The 18,120-nt window shown below is 52.8% G+C and overlaps 1 protein-coding gene across 3 annotated transcripts in view; it reads right to left on the bottom strand.

Moving 5' to 3' along the window:
- Window positions 1–3,750: 3,750 nt before the first annotated feature.
- The window catches only part of ARHGAP30 (Rho GTPase activating protein 30), a 48,303-nt gene continuing 33,933 nt past the window's right edge, over window positions 3,751–18,120 (bottom strand). For all 3 annotated transcript variants that reach the window (XM_075071122.1, XM_075071121.1, XM_032781284.2), the window contains 2 exons: window positions 8,174–8,400; window positions 3,751–7,293 (listed from right to left, as the gene is read on the bottom strand). In XM_075071122.1, the coding sequence (XP_074927223.1) occupies window positions 5,215–7,293; window positions 8,174–8,400 (2,306 nt within the window). In that variant the 3' untranslated portion in view covers window positions 3,751–5,214. The remainder of the gene's footprint in view (window positions 7,294–8,173; window positions 8,401–18,120) is intronic.

Genomic DNA, 18,120 nt, shown 5'->3' with positions numbered 1-18,120 from the left:
TATGAGATATTGAACAGAAATGCCCTTATACTGGATTTTATTTTAACCCTAATTAGGTTTTTTTCTTACTTCCTCTGATATATGGATTTTTGTATTCCCTGATAGATTTAACACTCCTTGCCTATAGTAAAAGTTTGTTTTTCACTCCCCGCAACATTACGAACCTCTGACAGGGGTAATTGTTTATTTCTCTGTGCATGTAGGGCATTTTTCAGTCCCTCTACGTATGGGGTTTTATTTACTCCTTGTCTGTGCTGGGGGTTTTTACCCCCGCCTGTAAAGTGTTGTTGGGTTTTTTTTTATATCCTCCACTAAAAGGATTTCCTTACTTCTCCTTTATATAGGCAGTTGCCTAGTGGCTAGAGCACTGGACTGGGACTCAGAAGATCTGGATTCAATTTCTGCCTCTGATCTGCTGAGTGACCATGCCGCCCTGTGCCTCAGTTTTCAAATTTGTCAAATGGGGATAATGTTATTGACCTTGGCATAGGGGCTGGCCCCTGAGCAGGTGAGGCACCCAGTCTATCTGTGACAAACTCCGCTAAGGGGAATGAGCCAACCCAGATCTACTTGTGGTGAGTTAATAGCCTCACTAGCTGGACAGGCAGTTAATTAGATAAGAAGCTGTTGGGCTTATGAGGACTCAAGGAAGAATTTTGCCCCATAGCAGAGAAAGGTTCAGAGGACAGAGACTGTTCAGGGGAGCTGGTTCGGAAGTGACTCCCAGTGGCCTCTCATCTTGCTGGAGAATAGAGGTTTAGGGAGAGAAGAACAGACTTTCAGGCAAGGGACCAGAGCAGCCCAGGAGAACTTGGCGTGGGACCTCCTGGGGAGCTACCAGGGTCTGGCTCAGCAAGAAGAGACCGGCACCTGGCCGAACACCCAGCAGAGGCCCAAGCTCAAGGCAGGGAATCCAGCCTGAGAGTGCTCTGGGGCTAGAGGAGTGAAACATAAGCTTGATTGTCCCAGGGCGGTGGGGATCTGTTGGAGCAGCTGCATGAAGCTTTCTGTTATGCCTTTGTGTTGTGCTTTTTCATTAAATAAGTGAGTCCCGTTGAAGAGGACACTCCTTAATAGTGGAAACCCTGCTTGGACTTGTTTATGCCCCAGGTGAAGGGAAACTGAGGCAGGAGCTGACCTGTAGCACCATGCCTGACCACAGGGGGTGTGCCAGGGGACCACCCCGCACCACCCTGGGACAATAGTATTATGTTTCACCCCTCTAGCCCCAGAATAGACCTCATTTGGTTTGGCCTCAGACCAAAAAATAAATCAAAACAAAACCAAAAACGGCTTGGCTTGAACCAAAACTGAAGATTTTTATTTTTTCTCACCAAAGCAAAGTAAATTGTTGGTTTGTTTGATTTGACCTGAAATAACTGTTGTCGGTATTTGCTGTTTCAGGTCATTTCAGATTGTTTTCACCCCTTTTGTTGTTTTCGTTTTAGGAAATAAATCAGCTAAATGAAACCCTCCCTTGAAACAAAAAGTTGAAATGGTGCCTTTCCATAGGAACGGTTTCCACTTCTTTGATTTTTGTTTTCCTTTTGTCAAACCTCTTTGCCCAGTTTGTCCTGAATTCATTCATAGGTTTGGTGCCCTGAAAAAATGCACTTTTCAGCAAATTTATTATCTCCCTCCCATATTCGTCCTGCTCCAATAAGGACCCCTCCTAAAATCCAGACCCCAGTACCGAGGTAGGGTCTGATTCTCATTTATACCAGTGCCCTTTTACTCCACTGTGGCAGGCCCTTAAAGCAGGTGTATGTTACACTGCAGCAGGGGTAGACAATGCTGCTCGTCGGTGGCTCTGTTCCTGTTTCTGGGCTGAATTCTCTTCGCCTCATGGGAGGTTCTGCAGAGGTGCATTTTGTCTCCCCTCCTGTTCGGTAGGAATGTGGGGCCATGGGAAGGGCTAAGAAGGAGGCATACGCTGCAGTGCCTTCAGGATGCTCATGATGCTCAGTATTTGATCCAGCCAGTGCTATTAGCTGTCTAGCCCAGGGAATCAGAGAGATGAGGGCGAGCTGGCTGAAGCTCAATCCAAATCAGACTGAGGTGATGCAGGTAGGACAGGGAAAGCAACTAGATGGGAAGGCAAGGCTAGTATCTCCCACTCTGACTGGGGGCATGTGCCCAACACCTGGGACCTGATGTTCACAATCTGGGGGTCGTAGTGGATCTTCAGCCGCAGCGGGATGATCTGATAGCAGCAAGACCCAGGAGTGTTTTTCCTCTCTGCACCTGGCCAGGAGATTGCAGCCGTTTCTTCCAGGTGCGGGGGCCACAAGCGTAATCCATGTTTTGGCGAGCTTGACCCTGCATTGCTGCAATGTGATCTCCATGGGGCCATGCCTGGGACCCATCTGGAGAGTCAAGCAAGTGCAGAATGCGGCATCTGGCTCCCTAAGCAGCGCCGCTTGGGGGCAGCAAGTCGCTGGTGCAATGTGATCTGCACTGATTGGCGTCTAGACTGAATGTGAGCCTGCTGAGTTTGGTCGATAAAGCCTCAACGGGGCTGGGACTGTGCTGCCAGAGAGACCATTCTGCCTCAGTTGCGATCCCAGCCTTCGCCACTGGCCTGAAATAGCCCAAGTTTATTGGCCTTCAGGGCCTACTGCAAGACACATCTGTTTACATCAACTGCTACACAAGGGGATGGGAGAGACATCAGGCAAGGGCGGCGGGGTGATCTCATAGAATATTAGGGTTGGAAGGGACCTCAGGAGGTCATCTAGTCCAACCCCCTGCTCAAAGACGGACTAATCCCCAGACAGATTTTTGCCCCAGATCCCTAAATGGCCCCCTCAAGGATTGAGCTCACAACCCTGAGTTTAGCAGGCTAATGCTCAAACCACTGAGCTATCCCTCAATTTTCTCAATTATAGCAGGGATGACTAGAGCCTTTGACAGGGTTTCTTTTAAATTTTTTTGTCTAAACCTAATCATCTTTCCCCTTCGCCTTAACACTCCTGGGCACTGCCAGAGGAGGGGGAACAGGAAATGAGAATCAGGCAGAAGGAAATGAGAATCAGGCCCGTTATTTTTAAAACCTCACTCCTGCCCCACTGTCCTCACCTATTCCAGTCCGGGGCTTCACGTAGTTCTGCTGCTGTGGAACCTTCAGTGAGCCTAGCTCCTGTCCAACCAGCTCAGCAGAAACACCTACTGCCTGGCCTGCGCCATTCCTTGCTACTCCAGTCTGGCTATCCCATGAGCACTTCAGCCCAACGAGACCAAGCGTTGGCCCTGATCCTGCAATGGCTCCAGGTGGGCAGGCCCCTGTGCCCATGCAGAGCCCCATTGAATCAACAGCCTCGGCACAGGTAGCTGGGCATGTGGACCTCCTTGCAGGCTCAGGGCCTGAGTGCTTTTGGTGAGGCGAGCAAATGGGGATGAAGGCCCCAGCTCTTACTAGGTTGGGCATGGAGAGTGCACCCCCCTACCTCAGTGCACACACATTTTCAAATCAGACAGGATTTGAACCCAGCTCTTTGCCCGCAGAAGGCCTAGCTGGCAGTGCCACTGGCCTCGCCTTTTGAACTCATTTCATTTCCACACCCTTTAAAGTGACACGAGCCCTTTGTGCCCTGTATCGGCAAGGCATGACATGACCCCGTTCGGCCCAGTTCAACCCAAGCACTTGCGGTGCCCTACTCTGGCATGACGTCTCTGGATTGCCCATTCAGGAAAACTCAGCAGCACAGGGCCAGAGGATCTCGTTTTAAAAGCCATCACCACAACTGCGCGGATTTTTTCCAAACTATCTTTATTATCCCGTGATAGGGTACGGTAGCTACGAGTCGTTGTCAAACCCAACCCAGCTGCCATCTCAGATTAACAAGAGACTGGAGAACCCAAAGAGACCAATGAAATAAGATTACTAATGGAGCAACACGGAGAGAAAAGTGAGTGGAAACCCAAGGACTCAGCTGCCGCATTCATAAATGACAGGCAGCAGGAGGATGGACGTTAGAGGTGGCCATGGACTCTATGTCCCACCTAGTCCAGCAACCAGCTGATTCAGGCTCACTTCCTACAGTAGATTTTCTAGGGCTTTAGGCAGTGTCCCTGCACAGACACCTGAAAAGAAAAGGGACAGGCTGGGCTGCAGAGGTGCAAGATCTCCTACGTATGTGCTAACCGTGCCCTGGAGGGAGCATCAGAAAGGAGCCCAGCCACCGATGGCTGGTTCATTCTTTGGCCTCTCTGTTGAGCCTGGCGACCACAAATAAGCAGTGCCAGCAGTTTCTCTGAAATTACAAGAAGCTGGCTATAAACAGCTGATTGTCCTACATTGTTTCAGGAACAACCTGAAACGGCTGCTGCCGTTAAGTTACAACACGCCCCGGGGGGCTGCAAGTTTAGCAATGAAAGGTTCTGTGACCTAGCAGGCGGGTCCCTGCCGCTAAGGGCTGCAGACTAACAGGAGGCTGGGGAAAGTCCTGGGGCTGAATTCAAGAGAGAAGAAACTTTCTTGACCTGTTTATTTCCTAAAAGCAAAAGAGGAGATGACTGCAAAGGGGTGGGGGAGCTGGGAGCAAGATTGCTGTGTTTTTTCAGCCCCAGTGCCATCTCTGGAGAGACCCTCCGCTGCTCTTGTTTTAAAAATCATGACCCCCTGGTCTCCAGGGCTGGCGTTCCCTCACCCGGGAATGGAGATAGGAACTGTTGATCTCACTCAAAGGTGCTGGCCCTCTGCCGCTCCCAGTGGGTTTTGTGAGTTCTCAGCACGTTGGAGAATCCAGCCTCGAATTATTCACAGGAGCACCAGCCCCATGGCTTTCCCCACCCACCCAATGCCAAGCTGGGCCAGGTTCAGCCCTGGTGGAAGTGGATCTAGCTGGCTGGAGCAGACATTGTTCTTGTCTGCGCTGAAGATGAACATCACTATTCTGGAGGAAACGCGGAGGGAATGGCTGGCTCAACGATCGTGTCTGAACAGCGTTAGCTCTGGCTGAGGCTGGGGCTCCTGTGGCCCATTGCAGTTCGGAGAGGCTGCTCCTGGAAAGCAGACCCTCTCCCCGAACCATACGATGTTTCTTTCTGCTGCACAGCCCATCCCTCCCAACCCCAGTCGTCCGGTGCCAGCCACCCATAGCAGGGCTGGACTCGGAGCAGCGGGTGCAGGATGGTGCGTTAAGGCAGTAACCCATGTTGGTTGAGATTTGGCAGCCCACCAGTCAATGAGCATGGACTGTCCCCGCCGCTCCCTCACAACTCCGACCCTCCACAGTCCCTAATTTCAAAAGCCAGTGACCGCCGCTGCTGCGGGAGAGGCCCCACTGCCTCTTCCATGTCTGACGGTCGCTGGCCAAGCCTAGGCATGCTCAGCCTGCTCCTTGCTGCAGGTTCCTGGGAGAAGGGCAGTGGCTCCTGGCCAGGCACCAGGCGTGGTTCGCAGGCCGTGTCAGGCAGGAGTGGGTGCTTGCCCATAGCTGGGGCATCTGGAGACAGTAGCGCACCAGTGCAGCTCAGCGGCCTCAGGGAACGCTGGCCCACAGGCTTTAGGGCAGGCCTGGGGAACGGCAGGGGCTTCTCCACCTTGAGAACACCGTGCATCTCCCGACCATCCCCCATGCAATAGGTCTGCATCCTCCGAACAGGGGCCTGAGCCAAGTGCCTCTCCTTGGCCAGGGCCACCGCCGTGTCGAAAGACATGCTGCCGCCATTACGCCAGCTGGCTTGCCTCTGCTTCTGGAGGGAAGTCTCGGGGGGCTCATGGCTCTTTGTGCTGCTGGGACACTTCTCCACAGGGCCGGGCGGGGAAGACTCCTCGTTCGACTCTGTGACCTCTGCGACTTGGCAGCATGCACCCAGGCTGACAGGGTGCGACTGCCTCTGGAGAGAGGCCCCCTTCCCCGGGCTGGTCTCCCCACTACCGGAGCTCTTCTCTGACGCAGAGAGCTTGGGCCACGTGGATGCTTCACCCAGGTGCATCTTCATCTTCACAGTAGGAGGCATCCTGGCAAACTGGGGCTTGGGGGGCACTATGGGGACGGATTTCACCTGCTGGACTCGGACAGTGCTGGAAGTGACTCTCATAGGGGCGCTGCCGTCGGGGCGCACCCCAGCCGGCGTGTCAGGCTCGGGGAGAACGGGAAGGTCTACGGGCTTCAGTGGCCCAGATTCCAGGGGAAGGCTTGTGGGGCCACTCCCCAGCGACGGGGAAGCATCAGACCAGGGTGCAAGATCCGAGCTAGTCTCAAGCAAGGGAGCAGCCTCAGGGCCGCTCTCATACCCAGGGGCGGTGAGGGCTTCATGGCCTGTCCCTAGCAAGGAGATGGAGGCCTGGGGACCACTCTGATCCAGGGGGACAGCGGTGGTCTCGAGACCTGTCTCTAGAAAGGGGGCAGTGGACATGGGGCCACTCTCACGTATGGGGACAGTGGGGGACTCGGGCCCTGATCCCGGTGAGAGGGTAGGTGCGGTCTTCATTGCAAGAGGCTGAGGTGGGTCCTTTCTACTCTCTGGCTGTTTGGTCTCTAGCATAGGAGGAGCCAAGCCCCCTTGGCCTTCCTGCGCTCTCACTTCCTCTGGGGCACGTCTGTTGGCCTCATGGCTCTGAGCACACAGAGCCAGCTCTGCCTCCCTTAACCTCGGGGCCTGCACTTGCTCATCTCTGGCATGGCTGGCTTGGGCTCCGTGGCCTTCACTCTCCGGAGCCCCTGTGCCGTGGTGCTCCTGCACTGGCACTACATCAGTGGTGGGCTTAGTTCTGGGTGGGCCAGGGCCTGCTTCCAGACCATCGCCCCCTGTTATCTTTATGTCTTCTTCTCGCTGGATGGCTGGGCTGGGCTCCACAGCCTCTCCCTCAGCCCCATCCCCTTCAAGCCCCTCTGGCTGGCGAAGGGCGCTGTGGGGCTCTTCGGCGGCTGCCTTGCTCCCACATGGCGTGGCTAGTTCTGGAGCACAAGGGCCATCTGGCAGAGGCACCTTGGTGCTGCTGCCTTCTTTGGTCAAAGAGGAGCCGTTGGTGTCGCTAGCTAATGGCCCTTCCTCAGCAGGTCCTGGGGGCTGGTTGCTCAGCACCTCTTGAGCCATTTCACCACCCAGCGACCCCTCTGGGAGAGGCACATCCCACCCGTGCTCCGCACCGAGCTGTTGCAACTTCTCTAGGTCGGGAACTAAGGGGCTCAGGTCATCGTAGGCACTCAGGAACACCTCCTCGGAGTCCGTCTCCTTGGAGAGCTCCTCGGTGTCGGAGCAGCTGGTGGCCATGTAATACTGCTCCTCGTTCATGCACTCCTCGATGGAGAGGTACTCCGGGGGCGGCTCCACTGAGAACTCCAGCTAGGGATTGAGAGCACGCAGAAGAGTCACTAAGCAGGTTGGTCACACCACGACCGCAGGCGCCGTCACTGGCATGTGGCCTTGATTTGGCTGATGGAGGTTTTAACAGCCTCCAGTTTCCCTGGGGGGGCAGTGGGCACGGCTGGCACGGGGTTCTCAGCGGGGCCCCTCTGCTCTGCATTCACTTCCCCACCGGGCCTGTCCCAGCCAGAATTTGCCTCTCTGGTTTCCCAGGCTCTCCTGGGAGTGGGAAGAGGTGGCTGGGGGGCGTGGGTGAGGGGCACTGCCTCCTTCCCTAGCACCCAAAGGGTGCTACAGAGATGGCATGTACTAATGAGGGGACAGCGTTCCTACAGGGGGCTGAGACAATGGACCGATTTGTACCAGGTATGTGACCTGTAATTAATGTGTCTACAGGAAGCAGTAGCTGCATAATACAATCTATCATCTGGAGTGTCTGCCTGTCAGTCTATCTAATCTATCCATCCTCTTACTCACCCCTCTGTCTGTCTTTCCATCCCCATACACAGTCATTTAGCTGTCCATCCAGCCATGCCTTCTTTCCTCTCCAATACATCCTTCTATTTATTCATCTCCAGCCTCACCCTTCTAGCTCCAGCCTCATCCATCCAGCCATGCCTCTCTTCTCCCTTCCTCCCCATACATCTGTCTGTCTGCCTGCCCATCCTCACACTCACCTGTCTGTCTGTCAGTCCTCATACACACCCCTCTAGCTTTCTATCTGTCCACCCCCATGCACACCTCTCTGTCTAGCCATCCCTTTCGCTCTTCCTACAAATCCTAGCTCACTGCTTCAGTTTCTAATACATGGTTGGTGCTAAAGGCCAGGATCTAGATTTCAGCACGAACGGGAACTTACATTCATGAACCTGCTCTCCATGTCGTCATCCATTCCTGGGAAGCCCTCCAGCATGTCCCCAGCAAAATCGGAGGTGGTCTCTTCCAGCAAGTTCTTCTCTGGCTGGTCGCCTTCTGTGCTACAGTCCTGCCAGGTGTCCTGATTGTCGAGAAATGAGAAGGAGTCCTGCACCTCCATGGACAGCCTGTTCTCCTCTGAGTCCAGAGCACTCGCCGGCTTTGTATCTGCTTCAAGAATTAAACACAGAAGATGGATTCAGCAAGGAGCCCCACAGCCCTTCTAGCTGAAGGGGGTGATGTGGGACAGTTGTTCCTCACAGGTCTGGGCTCCAGCCTTGGGCTCAGGAGAAGACTAGGCCTCCCTGCCCCAAGATTGTTCAATAGCAGCAAAGGAATCAGCCACCACAGCCAGTTACCATGGCAGGAGTGGTACAGAAGTTACTGTGAACTATGCCTACTCAGTGTGGTTTTCTGTCCCCCTCTAGCAGGGACTAGGCCAGTTTAAGATTGATGAGCCTACTGCAGCCTCTTAGTTCAGGCAATGGGTGCTCATGCATGATGAGCTCAGAGATCCCAGGTTCAATCCCCATGCTGGCCAACCTGTGCAGAGTCATCAGAGTTACGTTACCCAGCGTTTCCATTCCAAAACAAAACCTGACACCAGGAACCACCGACAAAGATGGGAAAGCCCTCTCAGGTCCCATCCTGCTCCCTATGCCCCTCAAAGGGCTGCAGTAGGATTGCTGGCAGGCTCTCAGTGGGAGCCTAGCTTTTGCCCAACACAGCAGACTTGGGGGGCAGGGGGGATGGGGCGACATCAGAGAAACCGTCTTGGCTTCCTGATTCTCGCCCATGACACAAGCCAGAGCCACTTGGAATCTGCTTTAACCCATGCTAGCTGGGTATGGTCTAGTGTACAGGAGATGATACACCAGGTGGAGATTGCTGGTGTCTTCCCTCTGCAACACACTTCCTCGCACCTCGATATGCCCCCTCTATGCCCATGGCTCTGGGGTGGGAGGTGTAGGAACCAGCTGTGGCTGTTTAGTTTGTACCTGCCAGCGACTTGGCCGGACAGGAGAGTCGTGGGAGGTGTCCACTCGATTTCTGTTGTCTAAGCAGCTCACTGGGTGCAGATGAAGGCAGAGAATCCACCCAGCTTTGTCCACTCCAGGCTTAGCCCCAAAGGGATGGGGCTCCCGCCACTTCCCCTCGGAGACTGTTCCACTGGCCAACAGACCTTCAGTGGGAGGTAAATTCTCTCTTGGTGTAACTGGGTGAATAAATGCTACTGCAGTCCATGGAGCTGCACCCCTTTACATCAGCAGAGAAGTTTAGCCTAAATTCCCGCTTTCTTAACTTCATCACGTTCACAGGTTAGCCCAGAATAATTTGTCTCCGTGGCCACTGCCCCCTCTGGACGCTTGGGGAGTGTCACGTTATCTCCAGGGCTCTGTATGCTTTAGAACAAGCTAGCTGGAAATTCAGCGGCAAGGTCCCAGGATTTGGGGGTTTCTCCTGTGCAGCAGGTCTCTGGTGCCTGTAGCAGCTTTGTTTAGATATCCAAAATTTGAGGGATTTTTAATGAAATATGTAAAGGAGGAAGGAAAGTTTGTAGATGTTAAGGCCCGAATGGACCATTAGATCATCAAGTCTGATCTGTAGAATTTCACCCCCTTTCTCCTATGTTGAACCCAGTAACTTGTGTTTGGCTAAAGGATGTCTCCCAGAAGGCACCTGCTCCATATCCAAAGACATCTCGAGCTGGAGAATCCATCACTCCCCTTGTGTGCTTGTTCCGGTGGTTACCCACCTTCACTGTTAGATATTTGGTTTATTTCTAACTGGAACGTGCCTGGCTTTAACTTCCAGCCACTGGGTCTTGTTCTGCCTTTGGTTGGGGGTGGGGAGCAGGAGACCATTGAGACCTTCAACAGAATTAGGGGCATTGGCTCTTTTGGGGGGCACACACTTGGCCAGAGAAATCCAGTTCAATGGGGCCCCAGGGCATCAAGAGCTCTGTGCTGGAAAGAAGCTGCCCAAGAGAGGGAGGGAAGGAAGGAAGGAGACACCCAGGAGAAGTGACCAGGTCCAGCTCCCTTGCCTTGAAGTTCTGCTCAGCTTCTCCTGTGCCTGATTCTGGGTCTGCACAGTTAGAAAATTGTTCCTACTGATCCAACTGAAACTCCCTTGCTGCAATCTAAGATGATTCTTTCTTGTCCTCCCCCTTGGTGAATGTAAGAATGGCCTGACTGGGTCAGACCAATGGTCCGTCTAGCCCAATATCCTGTCTTCTGACAGTGGCTGATGCCAGATGCTTCAGCAGGAATGAACAGAATAGGGCAATTATTGAGTGATCCATCCCCTGTCACCCAATCCCAGCTTTTGACAGTCAGAGGTTAGGGACACCCAGAGCATGAGTTGCTTCCCTGACCATCTTGGCTAACAGCCATTGATGGACCTCTCCTTCAGGAACTTATCTAATTAGTTTTGGCACCCAGTTATATTTTTGCCCTTCACTGCATCCCCTGGCAATAATTTCCACAGATTGACTGTGTTGTGTGAAGAAATACTTCCTTTTGTTTGTTTTAAACCTGCTGCCCATTAATTTCATTGGCTGACCTCTGGTTCTTGTGTTATGTGAAGGGGTAAATCCTTATTCACTTTCTCCAGTCATGATTTTATAGACTTCTATCATACCCCCATTAGTTGTCTCTTTTCCAAGATGAACAGTCCCAGCCTTTTAAATCTCTCCTCATACGGAAGCTGCTCCAGACCCCGAATCATTTTTCTTGCTCTTCCCTTTACAAAAGCCATGTTGACTCTTTTCCAATTTACTTTTTCCAATTCAAATACATCTTTTTTTGAGATGGGGCAACCAGAACTGCACATAGTAGTCGAGGTTGGGGTGTACCGCGGATTTCTATAATGGTGTTATGATATTTTCTGGCTTATTATCTATCCCTTTCCTAATAGTTCCTAACATTTTGTTAGTGTTTTTGGCTGCTGCAGCACATTGTAACCTATCACTTAAATCACCCTCTGTACTACATGATGGAGGGTAGCTAATGCAACACCTATTTTTTAAAAAGCCTCCAGAGACTATCCTGGCAATTCCAGGCCAGTAAACCTAACTTCAGTACCTGGCAAATTGGTTGACACTGGAGTAAAGAACGGAATTATCAGACATATAGATGAACACAATATATTGGGGAAGAGTCAACATGGCTTTAGTAAAGGGAAACCGTGCCTCATCAGTCTATCAGAATTCTCTGAGGATATCAAGAAGCATGTGGACAAGGGTGATCCAGTGGATGTAGCGTACTTGGACTTTCAGAAAGCCTTTGACACTGTCCATCATCAAAGGCTCTTAAGCAAAGTAAGCAGTCACGGGATACGAGGGAAGGTCCTCTCATGAATCAGTAACTGGTTAAACGATAGGAAACAAAGGGTAGGAAGAAATGGTCAGTTCTCACAGTGGAGAGCGGTAAATAGTAGGGTCCCCCAGGGGTCTGTACTGGGACCAGTACTTTCAACATATTCATAAATGATCTGGAAAAAGGGGTGAACAGAGAGATGGCAAAGTTTTCAGGTGATACAAAATTACTCAAGATAGTTAAGTCCAAAGCTGACTGAAGAGTTACAAAGGGACCGCACAAAACTGGATCACTGGGCAACAAAATGACAGATGAAATTCAATGTCAATTAATGCAAAATAATGCACACTGGAAAAAAATCATCTCAACTACACATATGAAATGATGAGGTCTAAATTAGCTGTTACCACTCAGGAAAGAGGTCTTGGAGTCATTGTGGATGCTCAATGCTTTGGGTGTCCCTAAACCTCCAGAAGCTGGGATTGGATGACCATGGATGGATCACTCAATAATTGCCTTGTTCTGTTCATCCCCTCTAGCATCTGGCATGGGCCACTTTCAGAGATATGAAACTAGGCTAGCTGGACCAGTGGTCTGACCCAGTCTAGCTGTTATTTGAATGCAACTGAGCAGGTGGGAACAAGGAGGCAGCTAAGCACCCCATGACCAGCCCCGAAGTGTCATGACCCATAAGTCACAAACCCAGGTCTGTAGGAGTCCTGGGAGGGTCATCATTCTCCAAGCCTTCACCCAACCAACTAGAGGCCCATAGGCCTCCACAGCCACCGGCAGACAAGCTCCCGCCTCCTCGCCTCCTCCCCCGACTCAAACGTGCCATGTCCCTGCTCCTCCCTCTCAGCACTTCCCGTCCCCACCACCTAACAGCTGTTTGGCAGTGCTTAAGACTTTCCGGGAGGGGGGAGGAGCAGGGATGCGATGTACTCGGGAGAAGGTGGGGAAGAGGCAGGGCAGGGCAGGGGTGGGGACTTGGGGGAAGGAGGTGGAATGGGGGNAGGGGGTGGGGCTGGGGTGATAAAAAGTGGGGGGTGGAGTGGGAATTTTGGAGAAGGGGTGAGGTGAGGGTGGTGCAGGGGTGGGAAGAGGTGGGGCAGAGCGGTGGGATTGAGCACCCACCAACCAAAGGGGAAGTCGGCGCCTATGTAGAGGCCTCACCTTGAACTGGGAATCCCTGAAGCCCAGCTCAGCTAGAAGGCTCTACTCCTGGGTCCCCCAACTGGTGGAACACCGGAGCTTCTGATTGGCCCACTGCCCCTACTTGAGCAAGAAGGCATAAGAGGAAGTTGCCTGTACACCTGGGCTCTCTCCTGCTCACCTAGTGCTAACCCCCTCTCGGTTTCCTCCAGCGGCCTGACTCTCCATTCCTGACCTCAGCTCCGGGCCGCCTGGTTCTGAACCCTGGCTGCCGTGGGGACCCTGCCCCCCACCCTGTGTTAATCACTAAGCCCAGCTGCCGATGTCCCAGCCCTGACACTAAGTGTTATGTGGACACTGGGGGTTTATGCAACCCCATTTGGGAACTACTGGCCCAGTGGTTAATGCTCTGATTCAGCAAAGCCCAGCAACATGTGCTTGAGTTTTGAATCCAGCAGAACCACTCACGAGTTCAAAGCTAAGCGTATGCTCGAGTGCTGTCCTGAAATGGGGCCTGCCACGCCCGCCTGGGATTCAGAAGACCTGGGTTCTCTTTCCACCTCGGCCACAGATTAATGCTCTGTCTGCGCTATGGAGACGCTCTGGCCCAGCCACACCTGCCAGCCCTCTAGCCCAGACGTCGCTCACGCCAGCAGATGGGGTTTTTCCACTGGCATAACAGCACCACTAATGACAACAGCTACATTCACAGCCCTCTTTCCCTGACATCTTCATCGACAAGGCTTGAGCTGCTCCACAACATTTTGCCGGTATGGCGATGCCGGCCAGGAGTCTGAAAAAAAATCACCGCCCTAACTGGTGTAGCTGTGGCAACAAAACGCCTGGTGTAGCCACACGTGCTTTTGGAGGTGGCGAGGCGATGCTGAGTGAAGAACTCTTTTCGCCGGCACACCTTGCTGCATCCAGGTGGGCAGGTCATGCCTCTGTGCCCCTCAATGGAGATAGCACTACCAGCCTCCTTAGCCCAGAGGGCTCCATCCGGCGTCATTCATGAGTGCCCGGGAAATGCTTGGAGCCCTCCAGCACAGGGAGGTGCAGAAGGACACCGCATTGTTTGTTATGATTGATGGTCTCTCGGTCCAAATGAAGCCTCAAGGTCTCTCTGCTGTCCCCCAGAGGACACTTCAGCTATCTGTGATACTGCTCTGGCCCCCAGCATCGCTGCATCTGAGGCAGGAGCGATGGAAGTGCCTTAACGTGGGAGGGCCACCGGTGCCTGAACTGCGGCCCGGCATCCCCACGCTGAGCTGCCCCCCGCAGGCCCTGCCCCCACACTGCCCCTTCTCCCCAAGCCCCTGCCCTCACGCCTCCCCTCCCCCGCCCATGACAACTCTTCCCCCTAAGACTCTGCACTGCTTGCTCCTCTCTGCCCCCTCCCCCGTCACTCTCTCTTACGGCTGGTAAAAAGCGGGGGGCATGTCTCCCTGGCCCCCCTGTTCCAGTGCCCCTGGTCTGAGGCCCTCACAATCTGTAGGGCACATTTCCTCTTCCCAATTCCCCAGTGAGGTAGGACAGGGCTACTGTCGCCATTGCAAAGTGAGACACAAAGTGACTCGCACAAAGTCACCCAGGCCAGGGAAAGGACCGTTGGTCTCAGAAGTCCCAGGCTGGCACGCTAACCACTGGGCTAGCCTGCCACTCCCTTGGAGTAGATGCCAAGACATGCAAACTCGCCAGGGCTGGGCAAACGTCACGGTGGAGATGGAAAGCTTGTGCCAAATTTGACTACGAGACGACAGCTCTGCCAACTGTGTGTGGGGGTGGGGGGGAGGCCAGGTGAAGCCCTAACCTACTCATGCAGCTGTGGCAGAGGAGGAAAGTGGGAGAGAGGCACATTCAGAAACAACATGGGGTAGAGGAAGGGAAAGTTCCCTAAATACTGCCTGTGGGTCTGAGGTCTGGCTGGCTCATCACAGACCTGCCTTGACTCAGAATGGGGAAGTGAGATGCTGCGGTTGACTAACAAACTGCTTCAGAGGGCACGTCAACTGCATCTCCTCCCACCCGTGCCTGGGTGTCTGTTGATTCTGTTGTGTCCTGTCTGTGCTGGACTGTGAGCTCCCTAGGGCATGGGCTAGCTCTGTGATTTGCATGTACAGCGCCTAGCACTATAGGGCCCTGATCCCTTCCTGAGGTCCTTAGACGCTGCCACAGCAGAGCAGAATGCAGCCTGCGTGTCAACTCCAGTCATAAGCAAAGATGATTTGAAACCAAACTGGACACAAGTTTGGGTCCAAGTCATAGGCACCGACTTCCCTGCTTTTCTGTGGGTGCTTGACCCCACCTCTTCCCCCAGCCCTGCCCCCCACTCCAACCCTTCCGTGAGTCCCTGCCCCTGCCCCCCTGCCTCTTCCCACCCCACCCCTGCACCTATTCCAACCCCTTCCCGATCATCAAGTCTGATCTGTAGAATTTCACCCCCTTTCTCCTATGTTGAACCCAGTAACTTGTGTTTGGCTAAAGGATGTCTCCCAGAAGGCACCTGCTCCATATCCAAAGACATCTCGAGCTGGAGAATCCATCACTCCCCTTGTGTGCTTGTTCCGGTGGTTACCCACCTTCACTGTTAGATATTTGGTTTATTTCTAACTGGAACGTGCCTGGCTTTAACTTCCAGCCACTGGGTCTTGTTCTGCCTTTGGTTGGGGGTGGGGAGCAGGAGACCATTGAGACCTTCAACAGAATTAGGGGCATTGGCTCTTTTGGGGGGCACACACTTGGCCAGAGAAATCCAGTTCAATGGGGCCCCAGGGCATCAAGAGCTCTGTGCTGGAAAGAAGCTGCCCAAGAGAGGGAGGGAAGGAAGGAAGGAGACACCCAGGAGAAGTGACCAGGTCCAGCTCCCTTGCCTTGAAGTTCTGCTCAGNTGCCTTTCGCAAAGTCTAGGGTTCTGGATCCAGGGTTCTCATTCAGGCCGACCTCTAGTTCTGAATCTCAGAAGTTCCTCGTCCTAACGGCGAGGTGAAATTTAAAAACCCGAGTCCAGGTAACACTTAAAAACACAACAACCGCTGGGGATAAAAGTCTAATTCAACTCCAGGAGCAGAAAAGTCCTGATCACCCATCCAATTCCCTTGCAAAATACAGCGCGGTAACACACACAACCAATGAAACACAAGGCAGGAGCCATCCAGCATAAGAACCAATTCTCTGGCTGAAAGCACCCCGTGGGTAGGGCACTTCACAGCTGATGAGAGCTGCTGCTTCTTACCTCTATAGCTGCCACCCTACAAGCACAGATGCTTCCCTGTCTGAACTTGAGCTCAGGTCCCTGTTGAAGCGGATGCCCTCACAATACTTAATGGGCCATAAGGCTCCCAGTTCTGCATTAGGACACACTCAGAAATTAGTGCTAGGTTGCTTGTTGTAAAGAGGGTGGTGATCAAATTGTTTTCTTTGTTCAGGAGGAGGAGGATTGGCTTAAACTGCAGCAAGGGTTTAGGATAGATATTAGGAAAACTTTCTAACCCTAAGCTCTGGAACAGGCGACCCAAGGAGGCAGGGCCACCCAGAGGATTCAGGGGGGCCCCGCTTCGGCGGTAATGCAGCGGCGGGGTGTCCTTCCACTCTGGGACCAGCCACCGAAGTGCCCCGAAGACCTGTGGCGAGGGGCCTCCACTGCTGAATTACCGCCGAAGACCCAGCTCTTCGGTGGCAGGTCCCGAGGTGGAAGGACCCCCCACTACGGGTCTTCGGGGCACTACGGCGGCGGGTCCCGGAGCGGAAGGACCTTCCGCCACTGAATTACCAATGACGACGACCCAGAGCCAGGGCCTCTGGAGTGAGTGAAGGACCCCGCTCCAGGGGCCCCGAAAAACTCTAGTGGGGGCCCCTGTGGGGCCTGGTGCAAATTTCCCCACTTGCTCCCCCTCTGGGCGGCCCTGCAGGGAGGCCGTGGAATCCCTAGCCTGGTGATTTTTAAGAAGAGGTTGGACGAACACTTGTCAGGGATCGGCAGGGTTTACACGATCCTGCCTCAGCACGGGGCGAAGGAGGCTATGTCCTTCCAGCCCTCCAATTCTCTGATTCTACAATATTGCAAGTACACTCACAGCTAGAGCCCTACGCAGACACAAAATTTGTATCCGCATCCAATCAGTGATGCACAAACATGGTCCGCGGATATAAAGTGGAGAGCTGCAGATTTGCAGGGTTCTACTCACAGCCCCAGTGCATCAGCTACTGCAAAGAGAAACAGAAACCTGAACTTGGCCCTGGCCAGGGGGAGCAGCTTGTCAGTTTACCTGTAAAATCTATTTGCAATTTTCACATCATTGCACGTTTTGGGCTCAGGAGATCTTAAAATTCAGTCGATTTAGGCTAAAAAATGCAGGAGTTTGGTACAAAACACAATGTAAGAAAACCCCAAATCAGTAGTCACATTTCAATTCAATTTGGGGTTAGTATCGTTTTTGTTTCAATTCCAACTGAAAAAGTTTTTCATTTGGATTTCAACCCCCTGTGGCGTGTGCAACCACGACACCGGGGCATTGGGTTAGCTCCGTGACACTCAGACTGAGCCTTGGGAGCAGCAAGTGGCATGTTCATGTGGCTCCTGCAGCACCTGATATTAAAACATGGTGTGATTTAACTATTAAGCTGTCTAAGTTTTGAACCAAGCAGGACGCTTTTACTATGTCTGTTACCAACTGGAGAATACTTGGTCAGTCATTTCGCTGTGAGAATAATAGATATATAGTAAATGAAAGAATGAATTCACACTCCCGTGGCTCTTTGGGGTAATGCTGATCGCTAATTTGGCTCCTGAACTGCTGAAGTCTGAGTCCTGTGGCACCTTATAGACTAACAGACGTTTTGGAGCATGAGCTTTCGTGGGTGAATACCCACTTTGTCAGATGCATGTAGTGGAAATTTCCAGGGGCAGGTATATATATGCCCTTAGCCTATAAGGTGCCACAGGATTCTTTGCTGCTTTTACAGATCCAGACTAACACGGGTACCCCTCTGATACTTGAGGTCTGAGTATCACTGTTCTCGCATAAACCACTAGCCAGCATGTATTACCAGCCTTCCCGACTCTATGCCCAAGGATGCGAGTCTGTTACCGCCCTGCATAGGCAGCCGTAACTCTTTCATTCAAGCTGTAGCCACTCCTGATGCCAGCTCCGGAGATCCCCAGTGCGTCACACCAGAAAGTGAAACTGACACATCTGTCTACTTCACAGAAAGGAGTCAGTGGTGAAATGTATTTTAGCCTTAGGAGATTCTTTACATTTCTTTCTGCTCTGCAGTACTTAGAGTCTAAGCCCCTTGCCCAAGGAACTGGGGTTTGTACAGCTCCTGACGCTCCGGAGTCCTGGTCCATGCACTATGGGAGAGGTTTTCAACCTGTGGTCCACAGACCTCTGGAGCTCTGCAGATTACGTCTAAGATTTCC

Source organism: Chelonoidis abingdonii, chromosome 11 (genome assembly GCF_003597395.2).
Source record: "Chelonoidis abingdonii isolate Lonesome George chromosome 11, CheloAbing_2.0, whole genome shotgun sequence".
Lineage (NCBI taxonomy): Eukaryota > Metazoa > Chordata > Testudines > Testudinidae > Chelonoidis > Chelonoidis abingdonii.
Note: the sequence above shows the minus strand (reverse complement) of the source record. Positions and strands in the feature narration are given on the sequence as shown.